The sequence below is a fragment of the Pteropus vampyrus genome, unplaced genomic scaffold, assembly GCF_000151845.1.
Source record: "Pteropus vampyrus isolate Shadow unplaced genomic scaffold, Pvam_2.0 Scaffold79, whole genome shotgun sequence".
Classification (NCBI taxonomy): Eukaryota; Metazoa; Chordata; class Mammalia; order Chiroptera; family Pteropodidae; genus Pteropus; species Pteropus vampyrus.
Genome location: NW_011888860.1, coordinates 2063175 through 2082523, shown reverse-complemented (window position 1 = coordinate 2082523; position 19349 = coordinate 2063175). Strand labels below are relative to the sequence as shown.

The 19349-nt window shown below is 36.8% G+C and overlaps 1 protein-coding gene across 17 annotated transcripts in view; it reads right to left on the bottom strand.

The window, feature by feature from the left end:
- LIMCH1 (LIM and calponin homology domains 1) overlaps positions 1 to 19349 on the bottom strand; it is a 92250-nt gene that overhangs the window by 17224 nt on the left and 55677 nt on the right. For all 17 annotated transcript variants that reach the window (XM_011362791.2, XM_011362793.2, XM_023532224.1 and 14 more), the window contains 4 exons: positions 10612 to 10702; positions 9312 to 9475; positions 6361 to 6466; positions 1283 to 1323 (listed from right to left, as the gene is read on the bottom strand). In XM_011362791.2, coding sequence (XP_011361093.1) covers positions 1283 to 1323; positions 6361 to 6466; positions 9312 to 9475; positions 10612 to 10702 — 402 coding nt within the window. The remainder of the gene's footprint in view (positions 1 to 1282; positions 1324 to 6360; positions 6467 to 9311; positions 9476 to 10611; positions 10703 to 19349) is intronic.

Below are 19349 nucleotides of genomic sequence, written 5' to 3'. Positions count from 1 at the left end.
AAATCAGATATAAGAGTGTATCTCTTTAGGGCGCCCTTCCTCTCTACCCCTGCCCAGGGGTACAAGAACAACGTGACATTGTTGTTCCATGTCATTTAAAATGGAAATCAATGGGTTCGGTTGTAGTCTTCAGATCTGTGCCATGAATGCCAGCTTTGGGGTCCTTCTGCGGGTTCCCATCCACTGTGAGTGTACTCAAGATTCCCAGAACTGGCTGAGGCAGCTTCCACAAATGGTTGCTAATTCTGGAAGATATTGAGGGTTATGTGGCATGATGGATCTCCCTTCTCCATTCTGCACTGGCACTTAGGAATTCTCAAAGTGAGACAATTTACTTATAGATAAGAATTGGTATTGGCCATGGCGGGCCTCTTGGATTAGCCACTGGGGAAGATTCGTTCATGCATCAGAGGCTGCTGTGCTAGAGGCTTCCGAATAATTATTTCAATTAAGGCCCACAACACCCTGAAAAGAAGGTTTTATTATCGTATTGTACAGTCAAGAAAGACAAAGTTCAGAGAGCCTTCAGGGTATACAGTCAGTAAATCTGGAATCAAAGGTGTACCGGTGATTATGTGACTGCACTCGGGGGGCTCAGGGAAAATGGTACAGTTGATTGTGCCAGGCAGGAAGTCTACAAATCCAGTGGGAATTTTCGAGGGCAAACAAAAGGCTCAGCGCTGGAAAAACCCAATTTAGAAAGGAGTCAGGTCTGTAGAGATTGTTCAGATAAAACGCAGCAGCAAGGAATTTCCAGTGTCATGTCTTGACATTTTAATTAGCAAATGATTTTTTAAAATTCATTCAATTAAAAAATTAAAAACTAAATGTACAGTTACTTCAAGATATTGATTGTGATAAGGAGTGCAACAGATACAGCTTGGATATCTCAGAGAGATTGCAGGTTGGGGCCCTGTTGCCAAAATACACTATGTCGAAATATTGTTTTCATTAAAAAAAAAGATTTTGAATGCCTACAGAAGTCACATATTTTAATACTAATTCCTGTTGTCACACTCATTTTAATTGTTTCTTTTAGATTTTACTTTCTTGATTTACCATTTTGTTTCCAGACATGATCACAACTCTGCATAATGAAATCCATGTCTTTCTTCATAATTCACCTGACAGCATTATACCTGACTTTCAATTATTCTTTTACAATCAATTGTAATTGATTGTAAAGCCCATTTTTGACTGAATCTTCTTTAAGTGAATCAAATACCTTATAAATTAAAATCACACTAGATGTATAATGTTTTTCCTTAAATGGGTTACTTACAGGTGTAGTTACAGGTGACTTTTCATTGCTTGGAGAATCCACTGTACAGAAAGAAAGAAAAAAGAAAAGATCACAATGTGAGCAGCTTCTTACCATATTCTCTTTGATCCCTTCAGTGGAGTGTGGTTCCTATGTCAGCTTCAAAGCAATTTTTTTTGTTGTAAGCCAGAAGCATTAGAAAATCATAATAAAGCACACCCTTGAAGCAGTTTGTACCCATCACCAAAAAGGTTATAACCAGTATGATATGATTGTTCACATTAATTAGCACCAGATACTAGACTACAGGAAGCAAAATATATTCCAATTAATACTTGTTTTTAATGCGCCTTGCATTCTGACTTGATTGACAGTTCCCTGATTGTCTGACTTGGAAAAGTATCATACATAGTGAGGCCAGATGTCATTCAAGAAGTAAAAAGAGTGACACAGTTAACAAGAGAACCATTACCAGTTCCTGGTAATTGTTTCTCATTTTTTGTTTAAAAAAAGAGAAGGAGACAATAAAAAAAGAGGTGAATATTATTATTTCTTTAGATTTTCAAAATCAAAATAAAATTCTGTGAACTTCCTCCCAATTTTAGTATAATTGGCACTTATATGAAAGAACTAGTTCTTTGCTAACTGTGTGCCAGAAACAAGCATTTTTTTTTCCTGAAATCAGAAATGAAGAAAAATACCAGATATTATTGGTTGCTCGCAACATGGATTTTTTGCACAAAAGAAATATAGCTATCCAGTATGCATTTTACCTGACTGGGAGAAAAACTGGGAACGTCGCCAAGAGTTTTGAACTCTAAGCGGAACACTGGCAGTGCCAGGCGACTCTAGATCAGACAGTAGAACAGAACAAACAGAAAATCATGAAAACAAGGTAAGAGTTGAACAGAACCATGCTTCCAAGTCTCAAGTCCAGGTTTGGCTGCACAAGAATTATAGTGAGAGAATCTAAAGTATAAAATATTTCAATAAAAAAAATTCAAAACCCAAAGACACGGACAAAAGTCAATAGAAATGAGACAGTTTATGCCACTGTCTGTCTTCTTTGGTGTTAGGTGAAATTTTATAGCCTCATACTTAATGGTGATATTCTTAAAATGTTGAATCTCAAAATAATATGATATACTATGAAAGAGCAAAATGCGCAGTTCACGTTGCTTTTAAAGAACACTAGGAAAGTATTAAAGACAGCAGAGATGAGTTCAATTATTATTTGATACACTTTATAAAGGTTATGTATGGAAGTCTGTGGCAGGAGTTATATATGTCTGTAACAAAAGATGTGTATATGTCTATCTGTAATGTGATGGCATCAAGCAGACACAGCAGCTCATTTGCATCCTTAAACTAGCGCTGTGCTCATCTGTCATCATTCTCAATGCAAATAAAGACATCAGTTTTTAAAATGTGCACATATTTCCTGAAACGCCAATTTGAGAAATCTTTCTACTGCTGGGAGACAGTTTAGAAAAGGAAATATGTCATCTTTAAATGTGTTTTATGAATGTTTTCAGAGTAAAGACTCTCTCTGCATGTATGTACCTTTAAGAGGAGTCTGTGGAACATCAGTAGGGCCTACCAGCAGATCTGCAGTGGCCTGTAGGATCAGTCTGTAAGTAGGTGGCTTTATGGAAATGGAGGAGGTAGCACTGTCTCAATGAGAGGAAGTACTAGGTATGGTTCCAGGATTTTGGATCCTAACTATAGCTTCTTTGGACTTGAGTGAGACCAAAGACTAGTCACTTAAACATGCACTGACTTTATATCTGGCAAAGCCCTATACTTTCCCTGTCTCCCTCAATTAAAGACAAATCATGTCTAATACAGTTACATTTTTTAGAGGCCTTTTGCCTCTTGAAAGATAGGAATTTACACGCTCCAAACAAGTATTACTGTTATTTTTATATCTATCGGCCATGTTTTCAGTGCATGATTTAAACACATACTTAAAGTTAGTGGTTTTCAGAGAGTGATCCCTGGATCTGCAGCATTAGTATCCCTTTGGGAGCTTTTTAGTAATGCAAATACTGTGTCCCCCCTTCCCCCCAGTGAGACATTGCAGGAGTGGGGCCCAGTGATTTGCGTTTTAACCCATCTTGCAGGCAACCCTGGCATATACTCATGTTTGAAAATTACTGCTTAAAGCCCTATCTCCACAATATAGACACCCTTATTTTTAAAAAAGCACTTACGAATAGTTTATTTCTGCCTGGCACCTTGCTCTGTACTCCTATGCCTACTGCTACTATTCTGCAACTATTAGATTATAATATTAGTGCTTATTCTAAGCCAGGTATTAAGCTAAACACTTTTTTGGTTTACCTCATTTAATTCTTCCAATACCCCTAGGAAGTTGGTACTATTATTATTTCCAGTTTACAGATGACGATTAGTGATTAGGGAGAACTTGGTGGGTAAGGTTGCATAGGTTAAGAACTAAATGAGTATGAATCAAACCCAGGTGTTCTGTCTCCAGAGCTTGCACCTGTAATTACAGCTTCCATGAACCAGACAAGAGTATAGAACAGGCGTATGCCAAATATAATTCTATCCTAAAGAATGTTTTTGAAATGCTCTACTGCTACTAAATTTTATTTTTTAATCATTCAATTTAGGTAAAGATAAGTAAAGTCTCTTATTCAACTGCACATTTTATAATTGAAATGTCTTATAACAGGTAATGAGATATAAAAAAATGTAAGATAATAAAACCAATTAATATGGTTTAAAATACCTATTTCCTCTCTACATTACTTATCTGCACAATTACAAAGTGCTAGAAATAGGGCAGAATTAAAATCTTCTAAATATGGCCAATTGCTGACCCAGTTATGAGACTTTATTTTTGTCAATTCCTTTCAGGACAGTAGGGCTGACAAACGTAAAACAAATGTTTTGAAGATAGTATTGAACTTGTTTCCACATTAAGAAATTAGTGATCATCCATGCATGCACCAATTAATTCCCTCCCAGGTACTCCGTTATACAGAAAGAGCCCAACATCTCTGTCAGCCAGAAGCCAACTCAGGATCCAGCCCAAATAGCTGCCCATCCTTGAAAAGAAAAGTAAACATAAATTCCCAGTCACAATGACCCTGTACCATCCTCTCTTTGTCTGTGGACTGATAAATCTATAAAATGTACCAGGGAAAGTACATTAAAAACAAAAAACAAGAAACTTTATGGTTCTTCCATCCCGAACTTAAGCTGTTTTCACACCTAGAAAGAGAACAATCATACCAGTAAAGCCCAGTGGTCTGTGTGATTTTTTTAAATTTAATTTTTTTTCAATTACAGTTGACATTCGTTATACTAGTTTCAGGTGTACAGAATAGTGGTTAGACATTTATATAACTTACAAACTGATCCCTCCGATAAGTCTAGTACCTAGCTTGCACCACACAGTTATTACAATATTATTGACTATATTCCCTATGCTGTACTTTACATTCCCTTGACTATTTTATAACTGCCAATCTGTATTTCTTAATCCCTCCACCTTTTTCACTTAGCCCTCCAACCTCCCTTCCATCTGGCAATTATCAGTTTGTCCTCTATCTATGAATCTATTTCTGTTCTGTTTGTTTCTTTCTTTTTTAGATTCCATCTACAAGTGAAATTATATGGTATTTGTCTTTCTCTGTCTGACTTATCTCACTTAGCATTATATTCTCTAGGTCCGTCCATGTTGTAGTAAATGGTAAGATTTCATTCTTTTTTATGGCCAAATAATATTCTATTTTAGCAATGGAAGATTACAATATTAGGTATGGTTCCCAAAAGTTCCCAAAGGGATGATAAGCTGCAGATCCAGGGACCAAGCTCTGAAAACCACTGACTTCAAGTTTGTGTTTACATTGTGCACTGAAGACATGGCCGATAAGACATAAAAATAACAATAATACTTGTTTAGAGTGTATGGCTCTTTATCTAGTTATCTATTGATCGCCACTTGAGTTGCTTCCGTATCATGGCTATTGTAAGTAGCACTGCAATGAACATATTTTGGATTTCTTTGGATAAATATCCAGAAGTAGAATTGCTGGCTCATAAGGTAGTTCTATTTTTAATTTTTTGAGGCATCTCCATACTGTTTTAAACAGTGGCTGCACCAATTTACAATCTCACCAACAGCGCACAAAGGCGCCCTTTTCTCTACAACCTCATCAACACCTGTTCGTTTGGTCTGTGTGTGTTTTGAAGAATCAGTAGTCCCTATAGATCCTGAACTCTCCCACTTCACATGCCCTAGGTTCTTTCCTGGTGGTTGTGGGTGGCTGGTTTCTCACTAGGATAAAGGGATTCGAGTTGGGCTCTTAAAGAGTCAAGGGGCAATTCACAACCTATACGTGGCCTGAAAGGTACCTGGGAGTTTGCAGTGGTCAGCGCCACTTTAAAGATCTTCAGAGGCCTAAATTCCCATATTTTCAGAGGCCATCTCTCGCCACATTACATAAAACATGTTAAAATGTACCAAATATATGAAACATGTTAAAATATATTCTCAGCATATAAATGTTTGTAGTATAGCTATAAAGAATTTTTGAAAGATTAAAGTTTTTGGTTAAGAGTAACACATTTAATCTATGATCGTGAATTTCTCAGTAATCATTGTGTACACATGGGAATTATTATGGAGTAAGAAAATGTGACTTTCTTCCAAAATCATTGTCAAATTAAATGGATATTGTATAAAGTTAGGTAATTAACAATTAATGAAGTTGACATAATATTAAGGTTATACATATTTTATTGAAGTTATTGATTTTTTATTTTGCAAATTTTTTTCTACATTTTGGAGCCAATAAAATTATTTTAAGATATCAAACACTTGTATAGGCTCTATGGTGCCTATAGTGCCTGGCTGATGAAATGGCTCTGGATAGGCCAAATAGAGAACGCGGCCCCAGATTTCTATTCTGAAATTATTAATTCAGCCATCATGGATTCTGGCAAACACCATGGCTAAAGGAACATCAACATAAATGCAGTAATCTTCCTTTAAATAGGGAATATTTTACTTTAGATGGGCCCAGTAGAACATGTAGAACAAAAATAAAACATTTCCTTCTCTTTACCTTGAGAATTGAGATTTGGCAAATGTAACTGGTTGGTTTCAGGCATTTTGTCCAGAAATGGAAACATCAGGGTTGCTTCTGGTTCTGGAGATTTTGGCTTTACCACCTGGGTCATGAGCAACAGACAGAAACATGAGTTTATATAAGTTATAAGTTCCTCATGTCAAACTCATATAAACTTCTATGTGAGTATAAATTTATATAAACATAAACAAACATAAGTATTGTCCATTAATAAATGCATAGGCAAAATAAAATTAAAGAATCCATGGCTATTACATGTCAATAAGCCTAAACATTTAACTCTTAAATGGACATTCTGGTCACTTCTCCTAGCCCCTTTTGTGCTTTTCTAAATTAATGAGGCCAATTTTTCAGAGAAATCAAATGAGAGCATGCAAATTTAATGACCATTTTTCTCCAAATCCAAAAAATAATATTCCGTCTTTGGGATTATACACCACTTTGTCTCATTTTCTTATTGCTCAGTCCCATTTTCTCTTCCTGGTACTTCATAATACTGAATTTGTAATCTCAGGATGTGAGATGTTCTACCTAAGATAAACTAAAAATCTTACTATGTAAGTGCTAAATACTAAAATAATATTACCTCTTAATGGGCATTATCCTTGAGAAGCAACTCAATGCCCCAACAAATTTATGCAAAGTACGCTAAAGACAATATGCTTTGGCTGTTAACAAAAAAGCATCATTACAAATAGCCATTATCAAACAACACAATAACAATGAGGCCCTTAGAGGATTTTTGAGGCATGTGAGATCATTTGTCTATATGGTAAATACTTCTAAAATTACAGGCTTTAAAACTTCTTGTATTAGCTTTGTAAAAATAGATTTTTCTTATTACTGCTATTTAATTTTGTTTCTCCTCAATCTGAATGGCCTTTGCTAGAATTACCCTCTTTCCGATTTGTTGCTTCTAACCAACTGCTGAAAGACTAGATTACCAAACTAATATCTAAAATAAAAGTTAGTAGACTTTGAGCAAAGATCTAAATGAAGAGCACAGCTGTATCAGTTATTGTCCTTCCAGCTGCTTACAGGATTTCCTCTGATTCACTCTGGCTGTTGGCTGTGTTCTCAACAGATTAATTTGATAACCAATAAGGCAAGCGTGGCTATAGAGCACTTGTTTCATTATAAGCTGATCTATGATTTGGTCCTCAGGCTGATTTAATGTCTAGAATTTCTTCTTGGTAGGACTTTATTTTTCCGTATGAGTAATATATTCAACCCTAATGGAATCCTGAAGAAAATAGTTAATCACTTCATTCTGCGTTACAGAGGTCAACCAGATGTCCAACTGAACTTCAGTGTTAAACATGCAAAAAAGGTAAGGCCTAGACTTATCAAAGTTAACAACCCTCAAATCTTAATCTAATTTCCTTCATAGCAGAGTCTAATAAAAACATATTTCTGATAATGCCCAGTTGTAAATGAAACAGTTAATAGCAGAAATGCTCAAAATGACCACTGTGTAAAAAGGTCAGTCTGTGTACATGAGCACTTTGTTTTAAAAAGGTAAGACTCTCAAGTGAAGTCAGAAAATAAAATCTTTTGCAACCACTGTAATCACCTTTCTCCCTTTTTCTAACAGCTAACTGTACAGCAGGGAAAGGAAAAAGGGAGACATTCACATGATGTGAGAAAAGCACTGGGTTCAAAGACCATTATTGCATTTGCTAATCAATCAGCAGAAATTCTTAACCTGGAGTCTACAGAACATTATTGAGGGGGTATATATAGTTAGTACGCCTTGATACCAAGGAAAACTTAAGAATTCTGTGTATTTTATGCTTTAAATAATATTATTCTGAGAATAATGTTTACAAGATGGCTAAACATGTTGTGTATGCAGGTGCGTGCAAGCATGCATGCATGCATGCACACACATGAACACACAATATTAAGAACCCCTGAAAACTCTTTTTTCCAAAAAAAGGGAAAAAAGAAAACGGGGGGCCAAAAAAGGAACAAAAAAAAAGGTAAACAAAAGAAAGAAGCAAAATGAATACTTTTTAGTTATGATATTCATTTTACTTGATTTAAAAAAATTCTAGCAATGAAATAGAGTTTTCCTTTCAATTTAGATTTAAGTGGAACAAAAAGTCAATTTGGAAGAATAAAAAATAATGGTTGCAAGTGTAATGTGGATAAGGCAAAAACTGCAAAGACAGGACATTCTGCCTGCCCCCAAATATTTTTCCTACAGTTTAGTTCCTACTTTCAAACTTTCAGACCATTCTTTAATTCTCTATGTATAAAAATGGGGAATAGCTAGAGTCTGAAATTTCCAAAAAGCATCAAGGCAATAGGCATTTTTGAGGCTCTACCAAGGACACAGCACTCTCAGCTCCTTAAAGCCAGGGCTGTGTCTTGTTCACTGTTGAATATCCAGTGTCTAGTACAGTGCCTGGCATGTAGTAGGTGCCCAGTCAATACTGATTGACTACATTATGGAGGAGCCAGAAGTAGAAGTGGTAATTTTTTTACTCGAAAGTCAAATCCAATTTAGGGTTAATTTTTAAAGTTAAAATATCACCATATGTGGTATGCCAGTATGCCAATCGGTGGTATCTCTATCTTGGTGGCCAATCACTAGAATTATCTGGGGAGCTGCTGCCTTGATCTTGGAATTCCCAGTCTCCATAACTGTGAGAAATAAATTTCTGTTGTTTGTAAGCTACCCAGTCTATGGTATTCTGTTACAGCAGTCCAAATGGACTAATACTTACATCTTTCTATCTGTAAATTATTTCCAGTGAACATGTAGTATATTTTTATTTAAAAAAAAACATATCAAAGATAAGAAAAAAGAGTAGGAGAGAAAATAAATCTTCATTATGAACAAGTGCCACAGTAGCAGCCAGCTGCAATACGAAGCCACACTAATTTTGGATTTAACTGCTTTAACCCACTATGTACTTCACCTTTTGTGACAGCACCAACTCCACCTTTCCGCTCATTTCATTTTCTGGTTTCTTCTGGTTTTCTTCTTCTGGCACATCGCTCTTCAGCTTGGGACTGGAGGAAAACTCCACAAAGGCCACAGTTGGGCTGGATCGAGTCACAGTTGTTGTAAAATGCTGTGGCTCTGAAAAAAAGTTACATTCAGAAACATAAAGAAGAAGAAGACCATATAAAAGCACATTTAAGCCATGAAGTACATTGAGTCCATATCCTGTTCTGCGCAATAAGAAGTTGGGTTACCACGTGATGAGAAGTATAAATGAGCTTAAGGTACCATAATTCTCTAGGATCTTCCATAATATTATACAAAGAAATCAAGCAACATAGAACACATTAAAGAACCCCACTATAAAAAACTCAAGTTCTTAATAAGAGTCAGAGTTCACATATAAACAACACTACATGAAACAAAATGTTGACAAGAAATATTATGATAGGTGGTTTGGATGGGAGAACATCTACAGATAATTTCCACCCAAATGACTGACTCTTCTTTTTGTATTTCAATACTCCTTTTTAACATCATATTTTCAGAACTGGAATGTGTTAAGGATTGTGAGGTATTTATAATGCAATGAAAATAAAGTGTTTTCTGATATATAAAGAAGAATTAGGTAAACTTTAGAGTGGGTGAAAAAGTTAACACCTGAGGGGGCATATCAAAATGAGGTGCAATCTAGTTTGAAAAAGCATATGCTTAAGTTTTTTGTAATGACATTGAATATCTTTTGAAATGCCATTTAAAAATAATTTGGTATGAGAAGAGGGTGAGAGGTTTTTATCAAAAGAAAAAATGTGTTAAAAATATTGAGAAACATTACTTTAGGGAACAGGGGATCTCTATTCATACTCGCTGTCCATATTTGTGGCATTACTTTATTCTTTCAAACTTCACCAACTTCATCATTTCAGTGTCTATTTTTATGATATATTTTTGTCTTATCTATTGCTGTTATAGTGTCTTAAAATATGACCCTTATTTTTTAGCATTATTTATTTGTGGAAATATAATCTTCTCTAAGATAATGGAAATAAACTTTAAAAAAACCGAAAAAAAGGTAGCAAAAAATCATGGGTGCTTGTTTTTACAGAAAGATAAATCATAGTGTCAGAACTTCCCCAGTAAGCCTCTAGGTGGCAGCACAACCACACCTGTTACAGAGCTTAACTGTTATTGCTCAGCAGGAGATGATGCTTATTTCCATTATATCTTAACAGTTATCATGATTTACCTTAAAATTAGACTATTATAAAACAAACCTGATGAGGCAAGTTCTGTATTCCCTTTTTCTGGCTTTTCACCACCATTCTCATCTTCTTGACCGTTTGGTTCAGTTTCTTCAATTGTTGCCTGAAAAAAAAGATTTTTCCCCCCTTGAAAAAATTATCCCTTTGAAAGTTCTAAAGAGTAAAGAATTTCTTTCTTCCTTTCTTTCTTTTTTCTTTTTTCAAATAGGCTAACAGGGTGAGTTGCTTATATGAATTCATTCTTTTCTATTTCTTAGGCAGCTTTATGGTGAAGGGCTGGATTTGCTGGAAGGAGACATTCTGTGAAGAACAGAGGTGCTGAAGTAGCATTACATCATGAGGGCAGGCACACATGCATCCACTGCCTAACTCCCCAACTCCTCTGACTACCTCAGAGGTACATCCCCACTTTTCCCTTCCTTTCACCACCAAATTTTCAAAATCATAGTTACCACCCACTTGCTCTTGAATGCCTTTAAAATTGGTTTAGGGTCATATTGCCAAGTGGAATAGAAATTTTCTTTAAGGTTACAATTTATCTCTCAGTAGCTTATCTTCAGCATAAAGGCCTGTGGTTCTTAGCACTGTGAAATTTACTTTAAAAATAATTTTTAAAAATTTTCTATTACAGTTGACATACAATATCATATTGGTTTAAGTTATACAACATAGCGATTAGACATTTCTATAACCTACAAAGTGATCACATTGATTAGTCTAGTACGTATCTCACACCATATACAGTTATTACAATATTATTGACTATATTCCTTATGCTATACTTTATGGCCTCATGACTATTTTGTAACTACCAATTTGTATTTCTTAATTCCTTCCCCTTTTTCACCCATCCCCACCCTCCAGTCTGGCAATCATCAAAATGTTCTCTGTATCTATGAGTTTGTTTCTGCTGTTTATTTTTATGGTTTGTTCTTAAGATTCCATATATAAGTGAAATCATATGGCATTTGTCTTTCTTGGTCTGACTTACTCCACTCAGCATAATACCCTCTAGGTCCATGCATGTTATTGCAGATGGCAGGATTTCACTCTTTTTGATGTCTGAGTAACATTCCACTGTATATTTGTACCATTTCTTCTTTATCCATTCATCCACCGATGAACACTCAGATTGCCTCCATATCTTGGCTATTGTAAATAATGCTGCAATAAATATATGGGTGCACATGTCCCTTCAGAGTAGTGTTTTGGATTTCTTCAGATAAATACCCAAAAGTGGGATTATTAGGTCCTTTTTTGTCTTGTTACAGCTTTTTTTGTGAAGTCTATTTTGTCTGGTATAACTACTGCTACTTTTTTTTTTTCATTTCCATTTTTATGAACTGTCTTTTTCCATCCCTCTACTATCAGTCTCTGTGTGTCTTGTGATCTGAAGTGAGTCTCTTATAGACAGCATATGTAAGGGTGTTGCTTTCTTATCGATTCAGTCACCCTATCTTTGGACCAGAACATTTAATTCAATTACATTTAAAGTAATTGTTGATATGTAATTATTGCCATCTCATTATTCATATTTTTTATCTTTTTTTTTTCCTTCTTAAAGAAGTTTCTCTAATACCACTTGTAATAATGGTTTGGAGTTGATGAACTCCGTTAGCCTTTTCTTGTCTGGGATGCTCTTTATCTGGCCTTTGATTCTAAATGATAGCTTTGCTGGGTACAGTAATCTTAGTTGTAGGCCCTTGGTTTTCATCATGTTGATTATTTCATGCCAATCCCTTCTGGCCTGAAAAGTTTCTGTTGAGAAATCAGCTGACAGTCTTATGGGAGCTCCCTTGTTGGTAACTACCTGCTTTTCTCTTGCTGCTTTTTTTAAGAAAAAAATCTTTCCCGGCTTTATTGACATTTAATAGACTATTAGTTGTTCATATTTACACCATACGATTCAGTGAATTTTCTCAATTATAGTTGGCATACAATAATATACAGTTTCAGTTGTACAACTTATTAATCAGAGATCCACATAACTTGCAAAGTGGTCACCCCACTAAATCTAGTACCCCTCTTCCCCTTACATAATTATTACATTATTAACCATCTTCCCCATGCTACACTCTATATCTCTATGTCTATTCTGAAACTATCCATTTGCATCTCTTAATCCCTTTGCATTTTTCTCCCACCCCCAAACCCCTCCCATCCAGTAGCCCTCAAAATATTCTCTGTATCTATGAGTTTATTACTGTTTTTGTTATTGTGGTTTATTTGTTCTTTAGATTCCACATGGACATGGAATAATGTGAAATCTCCCTTTCTCTATCTGACCCATTTCATCAGTGCAATGCTCTCCAGGTCCATCAAGGCAATAACTTTCTCCATCCCCTTCCTTTTAGTGTGTGTGTGTCTTTTAATCTGAAGTGAATCTCTTGTTGGCAGCATATATAGGGGTCTTGTTTTCTTATCCATTCAGTCACTCTATCTTTTGGTTGGAGCACCTAATTCTTTTCCATTTGAAGTACTTATTGATAGGAATGCAGTTATTACCATTTTGTATGTATGTTTTTGATACATGTCTTTTCTTCTTAAAGAAGTCCCTCCAACATTTCCTGTAATACTGGCTGGGTGGTGATGAACTCCTTTAGCTTATTTTTGTCTGGGAACCCCTTTACCTGTCCTTCGACTCTAAATGATATCTTTGCTGGATAAAGTATTCTTGATTATAGATCCTGGGTTTTCATCACATTGAATATTTTGTGCCAAGCCCTTCTGTCCTGCATGGTTTGAGAAATCAGCTGCCAGTCTTATGGGTGCTCCCTTGTAGGTAACTAACTGCTTTTCTCTTGCTGCTTTTAAGAATCTCTCTTTGTATTTAACCTTTGGCATTTTGATTATGATGTGTCTTGGTGTGAACTTCCTTGGGTTCCTCTTTCTTGAGATTCTCTGAGCTTCCTGGAGTTGTATGTCTACTTCCTTCACCAGATTAGGGAAGTTTTCCATCATTATTTCTTCAAATAGCTCTTCAGTCTTGTTTTCCTTCAGGTACTCCTATGACATATATATTTTTACATTTAATAGTGTCCCATAGGCTCCTTATTATAGTCTTGGCTTCTTTTTTCTCGTCATTCTGGTCGAGTGTCCCCAGTTTCCCCATCCTCTATATTGGTGGTTCAATCCTCTTCTTTATCCACTCTGTTTTTCCATCTAATATACTTCTCATTTCAGATAATGTGTTCTTCATTTCTGACTGGTTCCTTTATAATTTCCATTTCCATTTTAATGTTTTTTATCTCTCTGTTAAAGTTCTCACTGAGTTCATCTACACATCACCTAAGTTCATTGAGCATCCTTATAACCAGTGTTTTCCACTCTGCATCTGTTAGATTGCTTGACTCCATTATTCCTGGATCTCTGTTCTGTTCTCTCATATGGTTTCTGCTTCTTTGTCTTTCCATTTTGGCTGCTTTTCTGTGTCTGTTTCTATGTACTAGGCAAAACTCTTAAGTCTCCCAGTCTTATCAGCATGGGAAACTTAGTTGGTGTCCAGTGGCACAGTCCTGAGAGGGGCTCCACTGCAGGTCAAGTTTATCCCCAGCCTGTGCCTCTTCGGGGCCACCTGTTAAGATTCAGCAAGCAATATACAGATGCTGTGCTTATAGCTGCCTCAAGAAACCACACCAGAAACCGAGGCCAGCTGCCACCAGTGTGGGTCTTGGCTCTGTTCAGCAAGGAGCACCTGACTCACTGAGGATACATCTGGATGTGGCTTGGGAGGAGCCATGACTTGGGAGAGGTGGAGTTTCAGGGACTCCTCTGGGCAGAATGACCTCTGTTATCCAGGTCAATGACGTCTCCGCTATGGCGGTGCTGCGGTCTGCACACTGGGAGGCAGAAGGCTTAACAGAGGAACAATGGATTCCACCAGCACTTCTGTTGGGAGAGACCCTAACCTCTGGCCCTCACTCCGACAACTCAGTGTCCCCTATAAGTCCCTGGTGTCCTCCGCCCAGCCGAACAAGTGCTGGTGCTCAGAGGAGCAGGTCTGACACTGTGAAGGTCAGTTTGCGGACACGGACACCATCCCACTCAGCTGCTCATACCTGGCAGCCTCACATCCTCGCCCCGTCCTACCTTCTCCCATTGCAGGGTGATTTCTTAGTTCTCTTCCTAGTTTATGGCTTATTCATCCAGATCCCAGGTGATTTTCCTTGATGTTTGCTCCTTTTTTTTCTGTCACAAATTTGATTTGGTTGCCAGAGGGATGAACAGAGCCTCTATCATCTATGCCATTTTTTTTTCTCCTCTTTTCTCTTGCTGCTTTTAAGATCTTTTGTCTTTAACTTTTGGAATTTTAATTTTGATGTGTCTTGGTGTGGACCTCTTTGGACTTATCTTGTTTGAAACTCCCTGTGCTTCCTGGGTTTGTATGTCTATTTCCTTCGCCAGGTCAGGGAAGTTTTCTGTCATTATTTCTTCAAATAGGTTTCGATTCCTTGCTCTCTCTCTTCTTTCTGGTACCCCTGTGATGCAAATGTTGTTATATTTAATATTGTCCCAGAGGCCCTTGAAACTATCCTTATTTTTACTTGATTCTTTTTTCTTTTTGTTGTTCTTATTGGGTGTTTTCAGGTACCTTATCTTTCAAATCTTTGATTCTATCCTCTGCTTCATCCAATCTCTTTTTGATCCCCCCTAATGTATTCTTTATTTGTTATTCTTCATTTCTGACTGGTTCTTTTTTTGTGTTTTTTATCTCTTGTTAAAGTTCTCACTGAGATCATTGAGCACGTTTATAACCAGTGTTTTGAAATCTGTATCTGGTAGATTGCTCGTCTACATTTTGTTTAGTTTTTTTTTTTTTCTGGAGCATTGTTCTGTTCTTTTGTTTGGGACATGTTTCTTTGCCTCCCCATTTTGGCTGCTTCCCTGTGTTTATTTCTATGTTATTAGGTAGAGCTGTTATGTCTTGGTCTTAGGAGAGTAGCTTTATGTAGTAGGTGTCTTATGGGGCCCAGTAGTACACTCTTCTTGGTCACCTGAGCCAGTGCTGCAGGTGTATCTTTTGTATAGATTGTGTGTACCCTCCGGCTGTGGATGAGCCTTGGTTGCTGTTGACACATCAATGGGAGGAACTGATCCTCAGGCTGATTAGATGTAAGTACTGTCTGTGACTACAGTGGTGGAGCTGTTGTGCAGGGGCTGACCCTACGAAGAAGGGTTCACTTTAGAAGGGCTCTGGTGCCAGCCTAGTCTGCCTTTTGGTTATGTTACCTGCAGAGGTGGCCGGGTGGTGTTCTGAAGTAGGCCGAAGCAGGCCAGCGGGTGTGCTGGCCCCAGGGCTTCCTGAGAGGGACCCTGCTAAAGGCCAAGTTCAGCCACTGCCTGTGCCCTGATCAGGGCCACCTGGCATGAGCCACCAAGCAATCTGCAGATGGCTATCAACCTAGTTGGGATTGGAAGTTCCTGGGAGAGGCCTAGCCGTGAACTGTGGCCAGCTGCTACCAATGTCAGGCTTGAGGCTGCTCAGCAAGAGGTATGGGAAATGCCAAAGCCAGATACTGCTTGTTTGGATATTGTGAACCTTGAGAGAGTTTAGAAAAGTTCGCAAATGGGCCAAGACAGGCCATGTGTATGGAAAAGCCACTAGAAGTGACTTTGGTGGGCCTGTAAGTTGGGTGGGGCAGACTCTCTGGGAATCACCAGGGCAGGGCAAATGGTGTTAGCCAGGTTGATGGAGACTCAGACATGGCAGCCATTTACATGCTGGGAGCGGGGAGGGCTCAACAAAGAGACAATGGATTCTACCAGCACTTCTGTCTGGGAGAAAGCTGCCCCTCCAGCTCTCACCCTGAAGCCAAACAATTTGGTTCTTCCTTGTATATCCTCAGTGCCTTTTAAGCTGCTTCCCCAGTGCTGGAGCTCAGAGCAAGGAAGTCTGTATGTCCATATGTGAGCCCTTTAATTGGAACACCTGGCATTCCAGCACCCTCCGTGTCACTCAGCCACAATCTCTGCTAGTGTTCACAGAGTTATGGGGACTTCTCTCTCCAGCATTGGAACCCTGGGCTGGGGAGCCTGGTATGGGGCTGGGAGCCCTCACTCCTCAGGTGGACCATTGTAGTCAATATATCCCTTCTGATTTTTAACCATCACACAAGGGTGTTGGCCTGCTGGTCCATGTTCCCTCCCCTCCTACCAGTCTCTATGTGGCTTCTTTTGTATATCTTAAGTTATAGGACTTCCGTATAGCTAGTCTTCCGGTGATTCTCAACGATGGTTGTTCTGTAGTTTAGTTGTGCTTTTGGTGTGGTTGTGGGAGGATGCGAGCACAGCATTTACTTACTCCCATCTTGACCAGAATGTGCAATTTATTCTTGCCATTCTCTTCCTTCCTGGATTTTAACAACTCTGTTACCCAAGTTCTCATTCCACCTTCCTCTTCTTTTAATGGTTCTTATTGCTTTCTTTTCACAAAAAATATGGGTCATTCCTTAAAACTTCAACCATTTTCCTCCACCTGTGCTGAATTGCCCTCAAATATAACAATTATTCCTATAGGTTTGCCAGTGTGGTCTCTATCCATTTATGACCTGTATTTTCATCTCTAATCCTAAGAGTTCATCAAAGCTTCAGTTCAGCTGAGCTGACCATTACTGTCATGGTAAATGGCTCAACATGCTAAAAGTTACCTTTAGACAAGCCCCTCCTCCAAATCCAATACTCTCTGTTCACGGCATTAGTTTTCCCCATCACATAAATTAACTCTGAAGTATTTCTTGACTCATACCTCATAAGTATCCATCTATTTCCAGGTCCTGCCAATGTTCTAACACAATAGTTTTCATGTCTATCTTCCCTTTTCTTTCTACAGCTAGGGCCAAGTTTCACCTTTATTCCCTTGTTCTTCAACTAAGGGGTCTCTCTGATTTGAATCTTGCTCTCTAATCTCCTTGGCACATCACCATGATGTTCATCTCTCTCAGTAGTACTTCAGTTTATCACTTTAATGTTTGTTTCTCTCCCTCAGTAGTACCTCAATTGTATCGGTTTTATGCTTGACAGAATTTATAATATTAAAAGAATTTGGAGCAATCTAAATGTCCTACAATTAAGGAATTGCCCTCAAAGTAACAATTATTCCCAAGGACTGCAGTGTGTCCATAAAAGGAAATATTATGCAGTAATAAAAAGGGTGTTGAACAATAGTTAATAATGTAAAAATATTTATTATCTAATATCTTAAGTTAAAAAAATGTATACTGTATATATAATATAATGCCTACATATAATATAATGCCTACATATACTACACAAATTCACAAATATTCCTGTTAATACATATACAAAAATGCATATAAAAAACAGTAAGAAAATACATTACAATGTTAATAGTGATTATTTTTAATGTGCTTAAATTTTGGATGTCCGTTTTCTTATTTTTAAACATATTTTCTGTATTCCAAAATGTTCTACAATGGCTATGTATTGCTTCTGTAATCAAAAAACAAAATCAATGTCATTTTACATTAGTTGGGAGCCACTTGACTTGAGAGTGAATTCCAAAATTTTCCCACTGTTATTATAGCATTTGCTTTATAAAAATAAATGATAGGTTGAATTAAATACTCGCTAGACTATATATACTTCAAAAACCAACGAGAACAAGTTAATGACTATTGTGTTTGTTAGCAATGGTGTCTTATTGTAAAGGGTTAAAGTTGAATTTTAAAGTGTGTATGAAATATTATTTTAAAAGGTTTTAAGACAAAGACTAAAATTGGTTTCAGGAAAGTCATTATTAAATACTTTATAAAATATCCCTATAGGTTTTCAAAAAGCTATGAATTTATTGATCTCTCATAAGTATATACATTTTACCCATAAAAAAAACTGGCCTTTAAAGTAACCCAAATGAAAGCCCTTTATAGCAATGCATTGGTGGAAATGGTCACTGAATTCTTTTAAAAAATAATCTTATGCAAGATAAAAGAATGGTTCAACAAATGCAAATCAATAAATGTGATATACCACATTGATAGGATGAAGGATAAAAATTATATGATCATCTCAATAGATGCAGAAAAGGCATTTGACAAACCTTAATATCGTTTCATGTAAAAACTCTCAATGAACTTGGTATAGAATATACCTTAAAATAATAAAGGCCATATTTGACAAGCTCACAACTAACATCATACTTATTGATGAAAAGTTGGTAATGTTTCTTCTAAGATCAAGAACAAGACAAGGGTGCCCACTCTCATCATTTCTATTCAACATAGTACTGTAAGTCTTAGCCAGAGCAATTAGGCAAGAAAAAGAAATAAAAGGTATCCAAATTGGAAAGGAAGAAGTTTCTGTTTACAGATGACATGATCTTACATGTAGAATACTGTAAAAAACTCCACCAAAAATACTATTGAAATTAATAAATGAATTCTTTAAAGTTGTAGGATATAACATCAATATACAACTATCTGAAAAAGAAATTAAGAAAACAATCTCATTTACAATAGTAAATCAAAAATAATAAAATTGAAAATAATAAATACTTAGGAATAAGTTTAACCAGGGAGGTGAAAGATCTGTACACTGAAAACTACAAAATGGTGATGAAAGAAATTGAAGAAGATACAAATAAATGGAAATACATCTTGTGTTCATGGATTGGAAGAATTAATTTTGTTAAAATGTCCAAACTACCCAGAGAAATCCAAAGATTCAGTGCAAGAAGAACAAAGCTGGAAGCATCATACTTCTGGATTTCAAACTATATTACCAAGGTGTAGTAA